General features: G+C 39.1%; 1 protein-coding gene across 1 annotated transcript in view; it reads left to right on the top strand.

Moving 5' to 3' along the window:
• Nucleotides 1-21,727, top strand: part of CPA6 (carboxypeptidase A6) — a 260,841-nt gene that overhangs the window by 183,541 nt on the left and 55,573 nt on the right. The window contains exons 4-6 of the mRNA XM_030859604.2: nucleotides 5,280-5,394; nucleotides 7,505-7,606; nucleotides 9,682-9,786. Of these exons, the coding sequence (XP_030715464.1) occupies nucleotides 5,280-5,394; nucleotides 7,505-7,606; nucleotides 9,682-9,786 (322 nt within the window). The remainder of the gene's footprint in view (nucleotides 1-5,279; nucleotides 5,395-7,504; nucleotides 7,607-9,681; nucleotides 9,787-21,727) is intronic.

The raw sequence follows: 21,727 nt of genomic DNA, 5'->3' as shown, positions 1-21,727 counted from the left end.
CAAAAGCTTTACAGACAAGCAAAAGCTAAGAGAATTCAGCACCACCTAACCAGCTCTACAACAAATGCTAAAGGAACTTCTCTAAGTGGGAAACACAAGAGAAGAAAAGGACCTAAAAAGACAAACCCAAAACAATTAAGAAAATGGTCATAGGAACATACATATTGATAATTACCTTAAACGTGAATGGATTAAATGCTCCAACCAAAAGACGAAGGTTTGCTGAATGGATACAAAAACAAGACCCATATATATGCTGTCTACAAGAGACCCACTTCAGACCTAGAGACACATACAGACTGAAAGTGAGGGGATGGGAAAAGATATTCCATGCAAATGGAAATCAAAAGAAAAAAAAAAAAAAAGAAAGCTGGAGTAGCTATACTCATATCAGATAAAATAGACTTTAAAGAATGTTACAAGAGACAAGGAAGGACACTACATAATGATCAAGGGATCAATTCAAGAAGGAGATATAACAATTATAAATATATATGCACCCAACATAGGAGCACCTCAATACGTAAGGAACTGCTGACAGCTATAAAAGAGGAAATCGACAGTAATACAATAATAGTGGGGGACTTTAACACCTCACACCAATGGACAGATCATCCAAAATGAAAATAAATAAGGAAACAGAAGCTCTAAATGACACAATAGACCAGATAGATTTAATTGATATTTATAGGACATTCCATCCAAAAACAGCAGATTACACTTTCTTCTCAAGTGCGCATGGAACATCCTCCAGGATAGATCATATCTTGGCTCACAAATCAAGCCTCAGTAAATTTAAGAAAATTGAAATCATATCAAGCATCTTTTCTGACCACAACACTATGAGATTAGAAATGAATTACAGGAAAAAAAAAAAAACATAAAAAACACAAACACATGGAGGTTAAACAGTACGATACTAAATAACCAAGAGATCACTGAAGAAATCAAAGAGGAAGTCAAAAAATACCTAGAGACAAATGACAATGAATACACGATGATCCAAAACCTATGAGATGCACCAAAAGCAGTTCTAAGAGGGAAGTTTATAGCTATACAAGCCTACCTCAAGAAACAAGAAAAATCTCAAACAATCTAACCTTACACCTAAAGGAACTAGAGAAAGAAGAACAAACAAAACCCAAAGTAAGCAGAAGGAAAGAACTCATCAAGATCAGAGCAGAAATAAATGAAATAGAAACAAAACAATAGCAAAGATCAATAAAACTAAAAGCTGGTTCTTTGAAAAGATAAAGAAAATTGATAAAACATTAACCAGACTCATCAAGAAAAAGAGGGAGAGGACTCATAAATCAATAAAATTAGGAATTAAAAAGAAGTTAAAACAGACACCACAGAAATACAAAGCATCCTAAGAGACTACTACAAGCAACTCTATGCCAATAAAATGGACAACCTGGAAGAAATGGACAAATTCTTAGAAAGGTATAACCTTCCAAGACTGAACCAGGAAGAAATAGAAAATATGAACAGACCAATCACAAGTAATGAAATTGAAACTGTGATTAAAAATCGTCCAACAGACAAAAGTCCAGGACCAGATGGCTTCACAGGTGAATTCTATCAAGCATTTAGAGAAGAGCTAACACCCATCCTTCTCAAACTCTTCCAAAAAATTGCAGAGGAAGGAACACTCCCAAACTCATTCTACGAGGCCACCATCACCCTGATACCAAAACCAGACAAAGACGTCACAAAAAAAGAAAACTACAGGCCAATATCACTGATGAACATAGATGCAAAAATCCTCAACAAAATACTAGCAAACAGAATCCAACAGCACATTAAAAGGATCATACGCCATGATCAAGTGGGATTTATCCCAGGGATGCAAGGATTCTTCAATATACGCAAATCAATCAGTGTGATACACCACATTAACAAATTGAAGAATAAAAACCATATGATCATCTCAATAGATGCAGAAAAAGCTTTTGACAAAATTCAACACCCATTTATGATTAAAAACTCTCCAGAAAGTGGGCATAGAGGAACCTACCTCAACATAATAAAGGCCATGTATGACAAACCCACAGCAAACATCATTCTCAATGGTGAAAAACTGAAAGCATTTCCTCTAAGATCAGTAACAAGACAAGGATGTCCGCTCTTGCCACTATTATTCAACACAGTTTTGGAAGTCCTAGCCACGGCAATCACAGAAGAAAAAGAAATAAAAGGAATACAAATTGGAAAAGAAGAAGTAAAACTGTCACTGTATGCAGATGACATACTATACATAGAGAATCCTAAAAATGCCACCAGAAAACTACTAGAGCTAATCAATGAATTCGGTAAAGTTGCAGGATACAAAATTAATGCACAGAAATCTCTTGCATTCCTATACACTAATGATGAAAAATCTGAAAGAGAAATTAAGGAAACACTCCCATTTACCACTGCAACAAAAAGAATAAAATACCTAGGAATAAACCTACCTAGGGAGACAAAAGACCTGTATGCAGAAAACTGTAAGACACTGATGAAAGAAATTAAAGATGTTACCAACAGATGGAGAGATATACCATGTTCTTGGATTGGAAGAATCAACATTGTGAAAATGACTATACTACCCAAAGCAATCTACAGATTCAATGCAATCCCTATCAAATTACCAATGGCATTTTTTACAGAACTAGAACAAAAAATCTTAAAATATGTATGGAGACACAAAAGACCCCGAATAGCCAAAGCAGTCTTGAGGGGAAAAAACAGAGCTGGAGGAATCAGACTCCGTGACTTCAGACTCTACTACAAAGCTACAGTAATCAAGTACCAATCAATTTTGGTACTGGCACAAAAACAGAAACATAGATCAATGGAACAAGATAGATAGCTCAGAGATAAACCCACGCACCCATGGTCAACTAATCTATGACAAAGGAGGCAAGGATATACAATGGAGAAAAGACAGTCTCTTCAATAAGTGGTGCTGGGAAAACTAGACAGCTCATGCAAAAGAATGAAATTAGAGCATTCCCTAACACCATACACAAAAGTAACTCAATATGGATTCGAGGGCTTCCCTGGTGGCGCAGTGGTTGAGAGTCCACCTGCTGATGCAGGGGACATGGGTTTGTGCCCCAGTCCAGGAAGATCCCACATGCCACGGAGCAGCTAGGCCTGTGAGCCATGGCCACTGAGCCTGCATGTCCGGAGCCTGTGCTCCGCAATGGGAGAGGCCACAATAGTGAGAGGCCTGTGTACCGCAAAAAAAAAGAAAAAAAAAAAAAGGATTCGAGACCTAAATATAAGACTGGACACTATAAAACTCTTAGAGGAAAACATAGGAAGAACACTCTTTGACATAAATCACAGCAAGATCTTTTTTGATCCACCTCCTAGAGTAAAAACAAAAATAAACAAATGGGACCTAAGGAAACTTAAAAGCTTTTGCACAGCAAAGGAAACCATAAACAAGATGAAAAGACAACCCTCAGAATGGGAGAAAATATTTGCAAACGAATCAACAGACAAAGGATTAATCTCCAAAATATATAAACAGCTCACGCAGCTCAATATTAAAGAAACAACCCAATCAAAAAATGGGCAGAAGACCTAAATAGACATTTCTCCAAAGAAGACATACAGATGGCCAAGGGGCACATGAAAAGCTGCTCAGCATCACTAATTATTAGAGAAATGCAAATCAAAACTACAGTGAGGTATCACCTCACACCAGTGAGAATAGGCATCGTCAGAAAATCTACAAACAACGAATGCTGGAGAGGGTGTGGAGAAAAGGGAACCCTCTTGCACTGTTGGTGGGAATGTAAATTGATACAGCCACTATGGAGAACAGTATGGAGGTTCCTTAAAAAAGTAAAAATAGAATTACCGTATGACCCAGCAATCCCACCACTGGGCATATACCCAGAGAAAACCATAATTCAAAAAGACACATGCACCCCAATGTTCATTGCAGCACTATTTACAATAGCCAGGTCATGGAAGCAACCTAAATGCCCATCGACAGACGAATGGATAAAGAAGTTGTGGTACATATATACAATGGAATATTACTCAGCCATAAAAAGGAACAAAATTGAGTCATTTGTTGATACGTGGATGGATCTAGAGACTGTCATACTGAGTGAAGTCAGAAAGAGAAAAACAAATATCGTATATTAATTCATGTATGTGGAACCTAGAAAAATGGTACAGATGAACTGGTTTGCAGGGCAGAAGTTGAGACACAGATGTAGAGAACAAACGTATGGACACCAAGGGGGGAAAGCCAGAGGGGGGTGGGGATGGTGGTGTGTGTGCTGAATTGGGCAATTGGGATTGACATGTATACACTGATGTGTATAACATTGATGACTAATAAGAACCTGCTGTATAAAAAAATAAATTAAAAATTAAAAAAATATAACACCAGTCCAGCTCGTTCCATACATTTCAGTGACTTGAATCCCTCACCCTGGCCTCGGCCTTCAATTTCCAAATGCATTCGCTTTGATTACCTAAGCTTGTCTTCTCTTGGTGTCATTGATACTGGTAGGCAGTGAAATTAGCTTTTTCCGACTCTAGGTATTTCTTCCATTTCCTCTTGAGTATTGTAGTTTCTTTCTTTCCCTTTTCTGAGTCTTGGGTCAAGTGTGCCAGGTGACAACATGACAAAAGTTCAGTGACAAAAGCCATGGGAACAGATAGAAGCAGCTGAACAGGAGGATGTGGCAAAGGAGTGGAGGAGCTTGTCGTGCTTCATTTTTCATAATGTCACACCGGACCTGAGTCTAAAGCCTGGAACTTGGGTTCACATTCTAAGTTCCAGTTCTGGCTCTGTGCTCACTGGAAGAGTGATATTGACAGGTTCTTAACCCTTATGAGGCTCAGTTTCCCCATTTGTAAAACAGAGATAACAAGAAAGTCTAACCTCATAGGGTTATTAACTAAGCTCGTGTAAAATACACAGCACAGTGCCTGCCACCTGATAGGTGCTCAGTAAATATGTGTTCCCACGCCATCATTCAGTTCTTGTAGCTGCTCAATCAATGGTAATTGTTATTAGGCTCATTACTTGGGAACACCTGCCTATAATTTTTTATTTTATATTCATTATATCATTTATTTAACAGTTTTTATTTTCTGAAAAAGAACATCTTCCCAACATTTGGTGTTTTTAGAAGTGTCAATCTTCACTGTCCTTTTTTCCTTCACTGTCCTTTTCACAGATGCATGATTTTCTTTTGATATTGACTGATTTTTGTATTATTTCCATTTAATTTTCATCATGTCTATCATTTCAAATCCAGGATCCTCATGGAAGATCTTCAGAAAGTGCTGGAAAAGGGAAGCAGTTTGCCAACCCAGAGAAGTCGAAGATCCGTCTCTGGATATAATTATGAAGTTTATCACTCCTTAGAAGAAGTATGTAATCAAAGGACCTTTTGTTGCTTTTTTACAAGTGCAGCTTTATCATTTAAGTCTCAGGATTGGGAGAGAAGCATAAGGACAGAGGCAGAGGCTATATGAAGAATACGTACAGCTCTTACGTTGCCCAGGCACCTCAGTTCTCTTCCATTAAGCCTTTTACACTATATAAGTAGCAGCAAAATTTTAATTTCACCTGCTTTATCCAACCCACCCCTACAATGGACAGGGGAAGTTCAATGGAGAGTGCAGTAAAGCTGCTATACAGTCGCCCCTTAGTATCCGAAGGGCATTGGGTCCAGGACCCCCTACAGATACCAAAATCACGGATACTCAAGTCCCTTGTGTACAATGGCGTAGTACAGTCAGCCCCTGGTATCCAATGGTTCTGCATCCCCAGATGTGGAGGGCTGACTGTAATTACGGTTATAAACACCCTAATTAAAAAATGCATGGACGGTAGAGCTAGCCAGACTTTGAGGGCAATGGTTTGGTTGAGGGGTAGAGTGAACTTTGATGTTTGCCCCACACCCTCTGCAAATTTGAGACCTCCCCAAAACCAAGCTTCATTTGTGGCACCTCAGGGTCTGTTAGCTTGCTGTTATTGACTGTATCTGAGAAATACAAGGACCCATCCCCACTGCCACTATTGTACATCTGAGCAACAACTAGTTATTCTTCAAATCTCAGTTTAAGCAAGAAGAGAGCTGTTTCTGCTACCCCAGATGGGGTCAGAACTCCCTCCTCTCAACCCCCGGAGTACTACCTGCACCCGTAGTACATGGATGTGATACCTATCATAGTTGTTGATTATGTTATTGTATGTATTGATTAATGCCTTTCTCTCCTAATAAGCTGAAAGGGCCATGGGCACAAGCCATTGCTTTCTTGTTCACCACTGTATCTGCAGGGCAAGCAAAGAGAGACTTCCAAATAGATAGCTGTTGACAGAATGACTTAAACGGATGAGTACATACATTTTTTCATTCTTCCCCTGAATTGAGCACAGGAATGCCAGTCATAGAACAAATGAGATCAAATGAGATCCTGTTATATTCTTAAGAGAATTTTTGGTTCTCTTGATAACAACTTTCTTTTCAAAATTATTTCTACATATTTCCTGTTTTTAACATACTTTTTAGAAGCATGAAGTTACCAGCAATGGAAAGGATTTAGATAATTTGACATATTAGATATGTCAAGTTAAGATTAGACATTTAGATAACTTGACGTACTTGCTATTAACGTGCACTAGAAAAAAAAGTCAAAATTTAAAAATATATTAATATAGATATGTAAATGTATGTGTGTTTGTGTATCCTGCTCATTAGATTAAATAGGTATAGAAAGAAAGGAAAATCTGTTTTTTGGGTTTTTTTTTAGAACAGACTCTTTCACATCATGGAACAGAGGGACACTTTTCTGTGATTTCCTTACTCCTTTATTGGGCTTCAAGTCAGAAATGTCACCCATCTTCCTAAGTGCCTTCTTTATCCATCTCAAATATAACTTTCCCCGATGACAGATAAATGTGTGTGAATGGATCAATGCAAATGTATCGCTATTACTTGGGAAATTATTCAGAGTATGCCCTCCAATGTGTGGCTGGTAGAATAAACCTTAAATGCAAAAAGATAATGCCTTTTTCTTAGCACCTTCTGTTCAGTGGCAAATTACAATATAGAGGACTTTAATAAACACTTTCAAATAGTTGGGATGGTTTTCCTGAATCTGCTTTCTTTCTTTTCCTCTAAATGTTGGGGGCAAATGGAAGTAAATTTGGATTTCTCAAAAAGGACCCAGAACACATTGATTCGTTTTCTGTAAAATTCTGCCATTAAGATGTTAATGACAAAGAGTAGTAGAAGGTATGCTTTAAAAGGGGAACAATATAAAGACATAAAACAACTATTCATAAAAGCAGAAAATAAAATGTAATTTTGTGTCCTGAAGAAAATTAAAACAACAAAATTGGTTTATCATTCAATCTTATGCTCCACATATGCTTCTTTGAGTTCCTAACCCACTGCTGTCTTTTTGTTCTCTTTTGTTTACTGAAAGCTCCATAATTGTGAGTCTGACGTGGTTTTTATTTACTTGCTTTTAGATTCAAAATTGGATGCATCATTTGAATAAAACTCATTCAGGCCTCATTCACATGTTCTCTATTGGAAAATCATATGAGGGAAGATCTCTTTTTGTTTTAAAGGTAAAAATAAGAAATTAGTAACTAAATATTTACTAAACATTTGTTGTTTTCAGCTTTGACTTATGGGGAAAAGAAACGAAATGGCATTTCATCGTGTCTCATATTTAACCTCATCTGGTAATTTAAGAAAAAAATTTCCCCCCTTAGGTTTTTGAGCCATATTTAATTTTTGCCATTGAGTATTCCAAAGAATACTGTTTCTAAAACAGTATTTATGCACTTCAAAAATAATGACCAACATTATTTGTGAGTTGGTGCTGCTTACAATGAACCGGTGCAAAACTACAGAAATGTGTAAGAAGGTATACGTCATTCCCAGCCCTTGAGCCTGCGTTCTCTTTCAGCCACTGAGCCATCTCTTCTCTGCCAAAGATCTAAAAAGATTTCCCTGCATCACTGTCTCTACTTCCTCAGCAACCATTCAGACCTTGACTCCCTGGCCTTTGCCCTCACGACACTTCTAAAACATCTGTGATGACCCCTACTTGGTTCTTCTCTCGTCTCAGACCATCCCCTCAGGTCTCCTCCAATGGCTCCTCTCCCCTTGTTCTTTCCTTACATGCTGGTGGCCCCAGGATTCCCTCCTCAGCTGTGCTCTCCCTCTCCCCACCCTGCCTGGATGGGCACATCCACCCCATGGTTTCAACAGTCATTCCAGACTTTTCTGTTCAGTGGAGTCTGCTCGCTGGTACTTAGTGGACGTTCATAGCTCATTGCCACCTTGCCATCATCATCTCGATACTCACCAAAACACCTCAGACTCAGGATGGCAGTGCCGTGCTCCAGTCAGGAAACATGAACCATCCTGAATTCCTCTCCTTTATTCTCATCACTTATTTAAATCTAACATGAACTGACAATTCTTTCTTCTAACTTTTGGATTTGTCAAAACCTCTTTTCTTGTCCTCACTGCTATTGCCCTAGCTTGTTTCTGGATCTGTTCTCCCTGGACTATTGCAGTCACAGCAGCCTCAGGACTGAACTTCCCTGTGAGTCCCCATCCTCTACCCTCTCGTCCATCTACACACACACACACCTCCCATGGAATACAGGATGAAGCCTTATCTCTGTTACTTAGTATCCAGGAATTTCATGTGTCTTCTGCCTCTGTGTCCAGCTTCATCTGCCATTCTTTCCTCATACCCCAGAAGCAGCTGCTCAAACACGGTGCGCTCAGATTCTCTTCCAAGCTTGAGATGCCTTCTTCCAAGCTTGAGATGCCTTCTTCCACTTGTCTGCCGGGCAAGCTTCAAGTCTTGCTCAACTCTTCAAGGGCTCCTCTTTTGCTCCACAGGGAAATGAGACATAGCCCCCGAGTTGCCAAAGTAACTTACATATATTCACATTATAATGATTAATTGCTCGTGTGTCTGCCCTCCCCTACTACCGTATAAATTCCTTGTCTTCTCATCTCTGAATCTCCAAGGCCAAGCACTGTGTCTGACATTAAAAAGGATTTCCTAAAGCATTGGTTGAGTGAATTAATGAATGAATGAAAACTAGATCCCCTATCATGTCAGAAGCCATCAACTGATAACTGGGTTAGAAACCGTATTATAAATGAAATTGATATAATAAGATAATAAAGAAAAGTCTGTCACTTGACTCTACAAATCATTTTGTGTTTCCCTTTTGTATTGTAATAAAATTTGACTTTCTCTACATATAAGGCATAGCTATTTCTTTAATAGATATTGCTTGGGAATACGTCTGATTCCCTGCATGGGGAGGGCAGTGGAGAGAAACAGGGCAAGGAAGAGGGAGAGGGAGGGAAAAAATTAGCTTCTTACTTAAGTCACATATTATATGAAAATGGAGAAGCAAGCCTATTTAAGCAATTGCATTTTCCTTGTGTATTTTCTACTTCTTTGATTCGTAATTAAGACAATAAATTTATTCTTTCTGCATAAACAAGCCTGGACTTCTGAAATCGATAGGAAATCTGTCTTTTTTATGGGTTACTTAATGAACCCAACTCTAGTGAAGTATTATGCTGAAACCATATTAAATTATGTTGGTCAGTCAATCCAAAAATAAAAGCCTGCATTGGTTACTGTGAATACTCTTGTTTTCAGCTGGGCAGAAGATCACGAGCTTACAAAAGAGCTGTCTGGATAGACTGCGGTATTCATGCAAGAGAATGGATTGGTCCTGCCTTTTGTCAGTGGTTTGTAAAAGAAGTAAGTTAAACCCTTTACAGAGTGTCCATTCTCACTAGCCAGTGTTTTTATTCTGCTCAAGGAACAAAACTGGGAATGTGAAGCCAGCGATATCTGATGGAATGACAGTAACACTGTGATTTTGTGGGTTTCTTCTCTGTTTATGAAGGCCTCTCAAAACCCTGGCTCTGTTTATCTTCAGCTCTGCCCTTGGAGGTGGGAATTACCAAACCCTCATTAAAGAGAAAGGACCTGAGATTCAGAGCGTTTATGAATTCGTGACAAATTAGGAACCAACCATAGTAGCTGATATATAGCAAAAGGCTACAAATCCAATTTATGGTGTTCCAGACAGTTTCTCTGTGATATTCTCTTGTCTTCTCCGTCAAAATGATCTCATGTATGCTACAGCAATAAAGAGATGAGCAAGTGACTGCATTTTGCCCTCCTGCTATGGATCTGTGATTTAGACACCAAAGACCTTTAGCATCTGTGCATTTAACATTCTCTGTTTCAGTACTTTTCAGTGACTCTAATGGTTGATGATTCATGGTGATTTCTCATTTTCTGAAGGCTTCATTCATTTAAGTCATAAGCCCTCTAAGGCTAGTGTATTGAGGGGTTTCTTATCCCAAGAGTGGGCCAACCTCATGAATGCAATGACTTTCATGGTTTTTTATAACCTTTACTTCTTAGTTTTTTTTTTTTTTTTTTTTTGCGGTACGCGGGCCTCTCACTGCTGTGGCCTCTCCCGTTGCGGAGCACAGGCTCCGGAGGCGCAGGCTCAGCGGCCATGGTTCATGGGCCCAGCCGCTCCACGGCATGTGGGATCTTCCCGGACCGGGGCACGAACCCGTGTCCCCTGCATCGGCAGGCAGACTCGCAACCACTGTGCCACCTGGGAAGCCCACTTCTTAGTATTTTTTTTTAAGACTCCTAAAAAAAGCCAACAACTAGTACTGGTAATAACAGTGAAGAACTCTAAGGGAAGGATGGTTGTTAGCCAGAAAAAAAACCCTACAAATTACTCATAGAAAACCATTAAGGATACAAAAGGTATTTAAATATTTCAGTTATATTTCACTGTGTTTTATGGGAAAATTATGTGACCTAGTAAGGTTTATTATTTTGAAGGCTCTCCTAGTCTTAGAAAATACGCCCCACAAATATCAATACTGGGGGGCTTCCCTGGTGGTGCAGTGGTTGAGAGTCCACCTGCCAATGCAGGGGACACGGGTTCAAGTCCTGGTCTGGGAAGATCCCACATGCCGCGGAGCAACTAAGCCCGTGTGCCACAGCTACTGAGCCTACGCTCCAGAGCCTGAGAACCACAACTACTGAGCCTGCGAGCCACAACTACTGAAGTCCGCGCACCTAGAGCCCGTGCTCGACAACAAGAGAAGCCACCGCAATGAGAAGGCCGCGCACCGCAACAAAGAGTAGCCCCCACTCTCCGCAACTAGAGAAAGCCTGCGTGCAGCAACAAAGACCCAATGCAACCAAAAATAAATAAATATAGTTTTTAAAAAGTCAATACTGTATTAATTTGTAAAATCTGCTTCTCTACCACAACCAAACCCACAAAAGTATTCTTAATTTTATAATGTAATAATAAAATTTTCAAACTATTCCCACTCAGCGCATTGAGCAATTCATATTCTCTTAAAATACCATTTCATCCCGGTAGGATAAATGCAAAAGCTAACAAATTGTTAACTCTACCACCTTGCATTAAATATCCATTGTATACATACAACATATTGTCTGCTGTCTTGAGTTTCAAAAGGAAAAGGGGCAAAATGGTTAAGAATAGAACATCTATTGTTTATAGTCTATGGTCCAGTGTATTATTGTAGAACATAAGAATGTATCTCCCAAACATTTTACCTCACCCCCACATGTGCAGCTTCTTTATAACACCTAAATTTACTTTATTTGTTCATGTGGTAATTGTCTCTCTCTTCCTATACTAATGCCAAAGGCAGAAACTCTATTTATCTTGTTCATTGCCAAATCCCCAGTACCTAGAACAACACTTGGCACTTAATAGTGCTTCAGTTATTTGTGAATGAATGGGAGTGTGAGAATCCAGTGGTTATGATATGGAAAGATTTCTGGGAGATGACTTACAATTCATCTCCTAAGGATATGGTACCACTTGGACTTTTGCAGTGCACAATCTGTACAGCCATACACGGCAGCCCTAGAACCCAAGCTAAATTTCCAAGGAAGAGGAGGACACAGTGTAACCACAGAAAAAGGAACAGGCATGTATGGTGACTATCAGTTGAGGGTAGTTCATTTTGGAGCAAGAGCAAGAAGCATCAATTAAGATTAGGCTCCAGGGAATTCCCTGGTGGTGCAGTGGTTAAGAATCCACCTGCCAAGTCAGGGGACATGGGTTCGAGTGCTGGTTCAGGAAGATCCCACATGCCACAGAGCAGCTAAGCCCACATGCCACAACTACTGAGCCCGCATGCCACAACTACTGAAGCCCGTGCGCCTAGAGCCCATGCTCTGCAACAAGAGAAGCCACCACAATGAGAAGCCCATGCACCACAATGAAGAGTAGCCCCCGCTCACTGCAACTAGAGAAAGCCCGCACACAGCAATGAAGACCCAATGCAGCCAAAAAGTTTCTTTAAAAATTAAAAAAAACTTAAAAAAGAATAGGCTCCATTTCACCAAAGATGAGTGAGGAAAGGCTTCTCCTCCCTCCTGCACCAAGCCAATTTCAAGCACACAGATGAGTCTATTTCTGGGCCGCTGCTACCCTTTCCATACCTCTCTTACTCTTGCTGTTTATGGCTGTCACTTACCCCTCCATTTAATCAGGAACATTTCCCATCTGAGTCAGGGAAGCAACAGAAGTGGAAAAAAAGGAGGCCTACGGGTCACTGGTCCCAGTGTCCTTGTGGAAGCAATGGGGCTGCCACATGATAGCAATGACTGGTGATAGCATCACAGGCTTGTAAGAAACGTTCTCATCTTGGCTTGAAGCCCCTGTTCCCATAGAATGGCGGTGTTGCAGCCAGAGGGAATGGGGACTTCAAAGATTTAAGTAACCTTAAGTCTGCCCAGCATTGAAGCATCATATCTTATACACTAAGTCCCTGGTTAAATCCTGCCATCCACAGATGGCAGGGGTTGTCTTGTCCAAGAGGGGCTTCAGGCAGTGTCCCTTCCAGAGGTCACCTCCCCTCCACCACCGAAATCCCAAGACAGGCTCCCAGGCTCTCAACTCCTCTAATTTCCATGGCACCTCCGGGGGCACCAGGGAATCTCAAGGCTCTTTCTCCCAGGAGACCCTAAGAGGCTATGTCAAGCCCTCTCTTGGCTGACACACACCACACTGCTGATTGTCTCCTTCTGCATTTGCCCCTCGTTGGCACATGAGACCTCTCAGAAAGACACATGGTAAACAAGGACCCAGGTTCCCTTTTCTTACATGTTTTACTCCAATCTGGCAGTCTTTTCTACCATCTCTTGATTTCCCTGGAATTTCAACCCCCAAAGAAGGGGATGGTGTCAGAAGCCAAAATTTTGGCTTCTTTCCTTTGTTTTCTCTCTCTCTTGGTGTTTTCCCCCAAATTCAACAGCTTAAAACAACAAACATCTATTACTTGATAGTTTCTGTGGGTCAGCAATCCAAGCACAGCTTAGCTGGGTGCCTCTGGCTAAGGGTCTCTCACAAGGCACAGTCAAGGTGTCAGCTGGAGCTTTGGCCATCTCAAGGCTTGTATGGGGGATCTGTTTCTGAGCTCACTCATGTGGCTGCTGGCAGCCTCAGGTCCCCCAGGGCTGTAAGCCAGAGACATCAGTTCCTTGCCACGTGGGCATCGCCATAGGACAGCTCACAACCCAGTACCTGGCTGCCGTCAGAGCAGATGAGAGGGAGAGAGCGTGAACAGGCCCAAGATGGAAACCACAGTCTCTTTGTAACCTAATTTCCGAAGTGACATCCCCCCATCACTTTTGCCATATTCTGTCCATTAGAAGTGAGTCACTAGGTCCAGACTGTATTCAAGGGGAGGGCATTACACAAGAGCGTGAATGCCAAGAAGTGGGAATCACTGGGGAGGCTGCCAACCATACCTTGGTGGGACTTGTCCCACAGCCACCACTATAATGTTTGCATCCTTACTCAAATGTGAACTGGAAGAAAACTCATCGAGTCCTAAATCCTGATAGAACAGCAGATTGCACAGAGGTTACATGCACACGTTTAGTAGTCAGACAGCCCTGGGTTGGAATGCCAGCTCTGCCATTTACTAGCTATATGACCTTGGTGGGCAAGTCGTTTAACCTCTCTGAACTTCAGTATTAATAATATGTGACACACTGGTTTATTGGGAGGATTAAATTATATAATTCTTGTAAAGGACTTAACAGAGTACTTGGCGTATAATAAGCAGTTAATTAAATCAACTCAGTAGTGGTAGTAGTATCAGCAAGTTCATATTTTAAAATAACCAAAGAGAATCATTAGAAAGGAGTCAACAAGGATATGAAAGAACTCAACAACACTATCAACCAACAGGATCTAAGTCACATTTATGGATCACCCAACCCAACAACAGAATACACATTCTTTTCAAGTGCCTACGGAACATACACCAAGATATATCATAACATGGACCAAAATACAAACCTCAACAAATTTAAAGGAAATGAAATCAGACAGACTGTGTTTTCTGACCACAATGAAATCAAACTAGAAATTGATGGCAGAAAGATAACAGGAAAACCTCCAAACACTTGGAAATTAAGATGCTTCTGAATTATCCATGGGTCAAAGATAAAATCTCAAGGGAAATTTTAAAAATACATTGAACTGAATGAAAATGAAAATACAACATATCAAAATTTGTGGGACACAGCTAAAACAATGCTAAGAGGGAAATTTATAGCACTAAAAGCATACATTAGAAAAGAGGGAAATTCTCAAAACAATAATCAAAGCTCTCACCTCAAGAACCTAGAAAAAGAATAGAAAATAAAGCCAAAGCAAGCAGAAGGAAGTAATATGGATAAGAGCAAAAATCAATGAAATTGAAAACAGAAAATCATTACAGAAAATCAGTGAAACAAGGAGCTGGTTCTTGAAAAGATCAATGAAATTAACAAAGTTCTAGCAAGAGAGACAAAGAAAAAAGAAGATACAAATTACCAATGTTAGGAGTGAAAAAGATGTCACTACAAACCCTGCAGATACCAAAAGGACAATAAGGGAATACTATGTATGACCCTACACATATAAATTTGATGGCATAGGCAAAATGTACCAGTAAATTGAAAAACACAAACTATTACAACTCATCCATTATGAAATAATTTGAATATGCCTATTACCGTTAAGGCCACTGAATTCATAATTTTAAAATTCAAAAAGAGGAAAGAAAGAAATCTCCAGACCCAGATGGTTTTACTGAAGAATTCTACCAATGTTTAAAGAAGAATTGAGACCAATTCTACACAATCTCAGACATTAGAAAAGGAGAGAATAGTTTCAATTCATTTATAAAGCTAGTATTACCCTAATACAAAAATCAGACAAAAACAATAGGAAACAAAACTAGAAAATAGATTCAGGGATCCTTAACAGAATATTAGCAAATAGAATTTAGTAATCTAAAAAATAATTCTACACCATGACCAAGTGGGGTTTATTGCAAGGATCCAAGCCTGTTTTAATATTTGAAATTCAACCAATGTAATCTACCATATTAACAAACTGAAGAACAGATAAGTCTACATAATCTCATCAATCAATACAGAAAAAGACCTTGACAAAATTCGACATTCATGATAAAAACTCCCAGAAAAACAGGAATAGATGGGAACTTCCTCAATTTTATAAAGAACATCTATGAAAATCCTACAGCAAACATTACACCTACTGGTAAATGACCAAATGCTTCCTCCTAAGATCAGGAACAAGGTAAGGATGTCCACTCTCACCACTCTTAAATTAACATAGTGCTGAAAGTTCTAGTCCATAGAAGAAGAGGAAATAAAAGACATACAGATCAGAAAGGAATAAATAAAATTTTCCTATTTGTCGGTGACATGATTGTCTACACAGAAAATCCCAAGGACTCTACAGGGAAATAGAACTAGTGAGTTCAGCAAGATCACAGGACAGAAAATAAACATAAAAAAGTCAACTGTATTTCTATATACTAGCAATGAACATGTGGATGCTGAAATTAAAAATATAATACCATTTATAATTACTTGTAAAATGAAATACTTAGGAGTAAATCTAACAAAACAAGTATAGGACTTATATGCTAAAAACTATGAAACACTGATCAAAAAAATCAAGCAAAATCTAAATATACAGAGAGATATACCATATTCATGGATTGGAAGACTCAATACAGAAAAATGTCAATTCTCCCCAAATTGATATATGTTTAACATAATTCCTATAAAAATTCCAGCAAGACTTTTTGTAGATATAGGTAAAATTATTCTAAAATTTATATGGAAAGGCAAAGGAACTAGAAGAGCTAAAACTATTTTGTAAAAGAATCATTCTACCCAACTTCAAGACTTATTATATCATTGGTCATCAAAAGTATGTGGTACTGGTGAAGGGATAGAGACAAATGGAACAGAAGACCCAGAAATAGACCTACACAAATATGCCCAAGTGACTTTCGACAAAGGTGCAAAAGCAATTCAGTGAAGGAAAGACATACTTTTCAACAAACGGTGCTGGAGCAAGTGGACTTCCATAGGCAAATAAATGTATTTCAACCCAAGTCTCATTGCTTATACAAAAATTAACTCAAAATGGATCACGGACTTAAATGTAAAATTACAAAACTTTTAGAATAGGAAAAAGTCTTCAGTATCTAAAGCTAGGCAAAAAGTCCTTAGACTTCACAAAAGGAAAAGTTGGTAAACTGGACATTATCAAACATAATAAAATAAAAATTTTAAACTTTGCTGTGTGAAAGGCCCTGTTAAGAAGAAAAAGACAGGCTACAAACTTTGCCAGATATCTGAGAAAGGATTCATATTTGGATATATAAACTCAAAACTTAACAATAAAAAGGCAAGCAATCCAATTAGAAAATGGGCAAAACACATAAAGAGACATTTCACCAAAAAGAGTATACAGATGGCAAAAAAAAAAAAGCACACAAAAAGATGCCATTTGGGCAATTCAAATTCAAACCACAATGAGCTATCACTAGACACCTGTCAGAATGGCTAAAATCACACACACACACACACACACACACACACACACACACACACACACACGCGGGAAAGGGGGAGAGACTGTCTCACCAGCCAATGCTGGGGAGGATGGGGAAAAACTGGATTGCTCACACACTGCTGGTGGGAATGTAAAACAATGGAGATACTGCTGAAGACAGTTAACGTTTTCTTTTAAAAGAAGACATGCCACTATCATATAACCCAATAATTGCACTCTCAGCATTTATCCCAGAGAAATTAAAACTTATGTTTGCTCAAAAATCTGTACACGAATGTTTATAGCAGCTTTATCTATAACAACCAAAAACTGGAAACAAACCAGATATCCTTCAATGGGCAAAGGGTTAAACAAACTAGAACATGCATACCATGGAAAACTACTCACCAAAAAAAAAAAAAGAACGAACTATGGAAACACACAACAATGTGAATCTCCAGAGAATTATACAATGAAAAACCATCCCAAATAGATACTGTATGATTTCATTTATATAATATTCTTGAGGTGTTAAAATTACAGTTGACTCTTAAACAACATGGGTTTGAACTGCAGGGGTCTACTTATACACAGATTTTTCTCAATAAATACATACTACAGTACTACATGATCCTCGGTTGGTTGAATCCCGGGATGTGAAACAGTAGCTACGGAGGGCCAACTGTAAAGTTATACATGGATTTCCAACTGCTTTGGGACGGTCAGCAACCCAACCCACACATTGTTCAAGGGTCAACTGTATAGAAATGGAGAACAGATTAGTGGTTTGCTGGGGGTTAAGGAATGTGGATGTGGCTATAAAAGGGCATCATGAGGGGTCTTTGTAGCGATGGAGAGGTTCTGTATCTTGACTGCATCAATTCCAGTACCCTGATCGTTATATTATACTATACTTTTGTAAAATATTACCATTGGGGGAAAGTGGGTCAAGGGTACAAGGGATTTCTCCGTATTAATTCTTATAATTACACGCAAATCTACATTTATCTCAACATTTAAAATGTATCGTAAGAAGAATAACCAGGTCTCCATACACGTGGGTTTCATTCTCTTTGGAACCAGGTGCTATTTTCTGCCTAGAGCATCAAGGGAAATTTCATCCCTGCTCTCTCCTCTCTGCTGTGTATAATCCTTATCAACTGACCCTGACTCACTCACTGCACCATGGAAACCAGAAGCATCAGCCTGTGGCTCTGGCTCTGTATGTCCCTCTCTTCTTCAACCAGCTTGACTCTCCCATGCCAGGCCCTGGGATGCTCTCCACTCCAGTTTAGAGGATGAGTCCATGAGTGTCTTGGACACACAAAGCTTAGAAAACAGTGACACAGAGCAAACTACCTGGCTTAACTGACTGGTGAGATGGACTTGATTATTTTGTTATTTTGAAAACTGCTCAAAGGAATTCATTATCTCAACATGTGATAGTTGTATTCATTAACTCAACATATAACTACTGGCTGGTAGACATTTTTAAAACACAAAATACACAACCCGATTGTGGGCTTCTATCTTTTAAACTGAAAATCATTTAATTATGTTGAAAAATATAGAGCTGTCAATTTTGATTTCAATACTTGCCACCTCTTTTTTTTCCTAGTATTCATTTTACAATTCTATCTTGTAAGCAAAATAAAGGAAACCAATGGAGGTACGCCTGAACTGCAGAATCCTTCTCTTTTTCAATGCTTCTTTGTAGCAAGTTAGCAAACCATCGTTAATGTTACATTTATAGTACGTTGGGGGGTTTGGGGGAGGGGGACGTAGGGGGGAACAACTTGGTAGACTTACTATCAAAATGTGTACTGGAGATGCCCCTTCACCATGAAACCAAAAGCCGCTTTAAGAAACACTACCTTTGGTAATAAAGTTTTCTTAAATTTGTCATGGGCCAAGAGGGATGATATAGACACTAAATTAATTCATCAAAGAAAGAAAACTAGAATAGATAAATAAGGAGAAGGAAGCAGGTTAATATACAGAACTTGGAGGTTATCTTTCTGCAAAAGTGAACAGACATTATTTGCAGAAGAGTAAGAGACTTAAATATGAGGGCAAACAGAGGGCAGGGAACAAAGAAAATAGAGCAGATAGAGACTTAAGGAACACTCACAAACCTTAAAAGTCATGGACTTAAAAATTAAATTACAAAGTAAAGGAAACTACCAAGTTAAAAATAGGGTTAAAAACAGATTAGCAGTTCCTCAACAAGTTAAACATAGAGTTACCCATGCAACCCCAAAATTCCACTCCTGTGTATATAAGCAAGACAGATGAAAACATATATCCACACAGAAATGTGTACATGAATGTTTATAGCAGCATTTTTCATAATAGCCAAAAAGTAGAAGCAACTCAGATGTCCATCAACTGATAAACAAAATGCAGTATATCCATAAAATGGGATATTATTCAGCCATAATGAAGTACAATACAAGCTTCAACAGGGATGAACCTTGAAAAACACGTTAAGCGAAATATGCCAGACACGAAAGACCACATAATGTATCTTTCCATTTATATGAAATGTCCAGAATAGGTAAATTTATAGAAACAGGAGGTAGATTAGTGGTTGCCAGAGGGTGAGGGGAGAGGGGAATTGGGAGTGGCTCTAAAAGGTACCATGTTTCTTTTTGAGGTGATGGAAAAGTTCTAAAATTAGATAGTGATGACCACTGCTCAACATTATGAATATACTAAAACACCACTGAACTGTATACTTTTTTAAAAATATAAATCTATTTATTTTATTTATTTTTGGTTGCATTGGGTCTTTATTGCTGCGCATGGGCTTTCTCTAGTTATGGAGAGCAGGGGCTTCTCTTCATTGCAGTGCGCAGGCTTCTCATTGCGGTGGCTTCTCTTGTTGCAGAGCACAGTCTCTAGGCGCATGGGCTTCAGTAGTTGTGGCACTCGGGTTTAGTTGCTCTGTGGCATGTGGGATCTTCCCGGACCAGGGCTCGAACCCACGTCCCCTGCATTGGCAGGTGGATTCTTAACCACTGCGCCACCAGGGAAGCCCTGAAATGTATGCTTTTAAATGAATTACATCTCAATTTAAAAAAGGAAGAAAGTGTTGATACGTGCTACAATGTTAATAAACCTTGAAAGCACTGTGCTAACTGAAAGAAGCTGGTCCCCAAAGACCATATATTACACAGTCCCACTTGCATGCAATGTGCAGAACAGGCTGATTTACAGAAAGTAGACTAGTGGCTGCCTGTGGCTGGAGGAAATCAGGGGTCAGGGAGTTGATACCTGAAGGATAAGGAATGTCTTTCTAAGTTGATGAACATATCCTAAACTTATGTAGTGGTCATGGTTGCATAACTCTGTGAATATACTAAAAGCCACTGAATGGTACACTTTAAAAAGATGAACTATAGAATGTGTGAGTTATATCCCAATAAAGCTGTTATTTTTAATTAATGTTACCTAGGGTTCCCCTGGAAAGTATTTACATTAATCAGTCCAACAATTTCTTGTTGGTCACTACATTTTCAGCCCTCAGCATTCTGGGGGTCAGCAGAAGTATGTCATGGTCCCAGCGCTCAAGGAGTCTGTATTTTATTTGAGAACAAATATTTACGTGCAGGAAACAATAGTAAACAACATAAAACAGTGTACCTTTGGGGATTAAATTATACTGACTATAGTAGCTGAAGGAATTCAAGAATCGGAGAAATCCATGAGACTTTGGAAGAAGACAAGGTTTGGGAAAAATCTGTGGGGAAGTGAGTCTCATTAGGCCTTGACTGAGGAGTGGGAATTTGATCAGGGAGATACAATAGTGTTCTAAAAAAGACAAAACACTAATGTTGAGAACATGGTGTAGATTAGTGAGATCAAAGGCTCTAGTCTGTGTGAGTAGATTCTAATGCAATATGAGACTGACTGAAAAATTATAGTTAGCCTCGGAAGCCAACAGTTTGGTCCAATAAAGAAAAATGAGAAAATACTGATATGTAATGAAAAGCATGCATCATTGTCAGTTTAAAAATGAAAGGCAGTGATATATGGATGATAGAAAGGAGGAGCCCAGAGTGAGGGCAACAAACTAGAAGTGTTTAGGGCAAGAATCTACACGTGGACAGGAAGAGTAGATGTAGGAATGGAAAGTAAAGAAAGGGTGTATATAGTTCAAATGAAAAAAATCATTCCTTCCTTCATTCATTCATTCAACCAAAGGCTTATTGAGCAATACTTTTTTATGTGAAGGCAGCTTGCTAAGTTCTGTAATGGTACAAGTACTGTAATTACAAGACATTAACTCTCTTCTCAATTCATTTACTACAATTCTACTGGGGAGATAAGACACAAACACAGAAGGCAGCACCAATAAAGGAAGTCTTTAGGAATTGATGACTGGCTTGATATGGGGACAAAAGTGCAGGATGGGTCAAAGATGCCCGAGAGAGCAATGGTGTCATTGAAGTTGTGGGAGTATCGGTTGAAATGTTGGCAGTATCACTAGTCTGAAGGGAAGAACCCAACACCACTACATTAAGCAGGTTAAATGATGAATTTAATCAACAAGTAATTACTAAGTGTCTACCACGCAACAGGCCAGGCACTGTGGATATTGCAGAGAGAGACACAGGACCATCAAAAAAAAAAAAAAAAAAACTGCTCTCATGCACCCTGATTCTCAAGGACCAAAAGAATCAAATACTCTCTGATGAGAGGTTAAAGAGACTCAGTAAGCAGCCAAATGACCGAATACCTGATTCA

Source organism: Globicephala melas, chromosome 17 (assembly GCF_963455315.2).
Source record: "Globicephala melas chromosome 17, mGloMel1.2, whole genome shotgun sequence".
Lineage (NCBI taxonomy): Eukaryota > Metazoa > Chordata > Mammalia > Artiodactyla > Delphinidae > Globicephala > Globicephala melas.
Note: the sequence above shows the minus strand (reverse complement) of the source record. Positions and strands in the feature narration are given on the sequence as shown.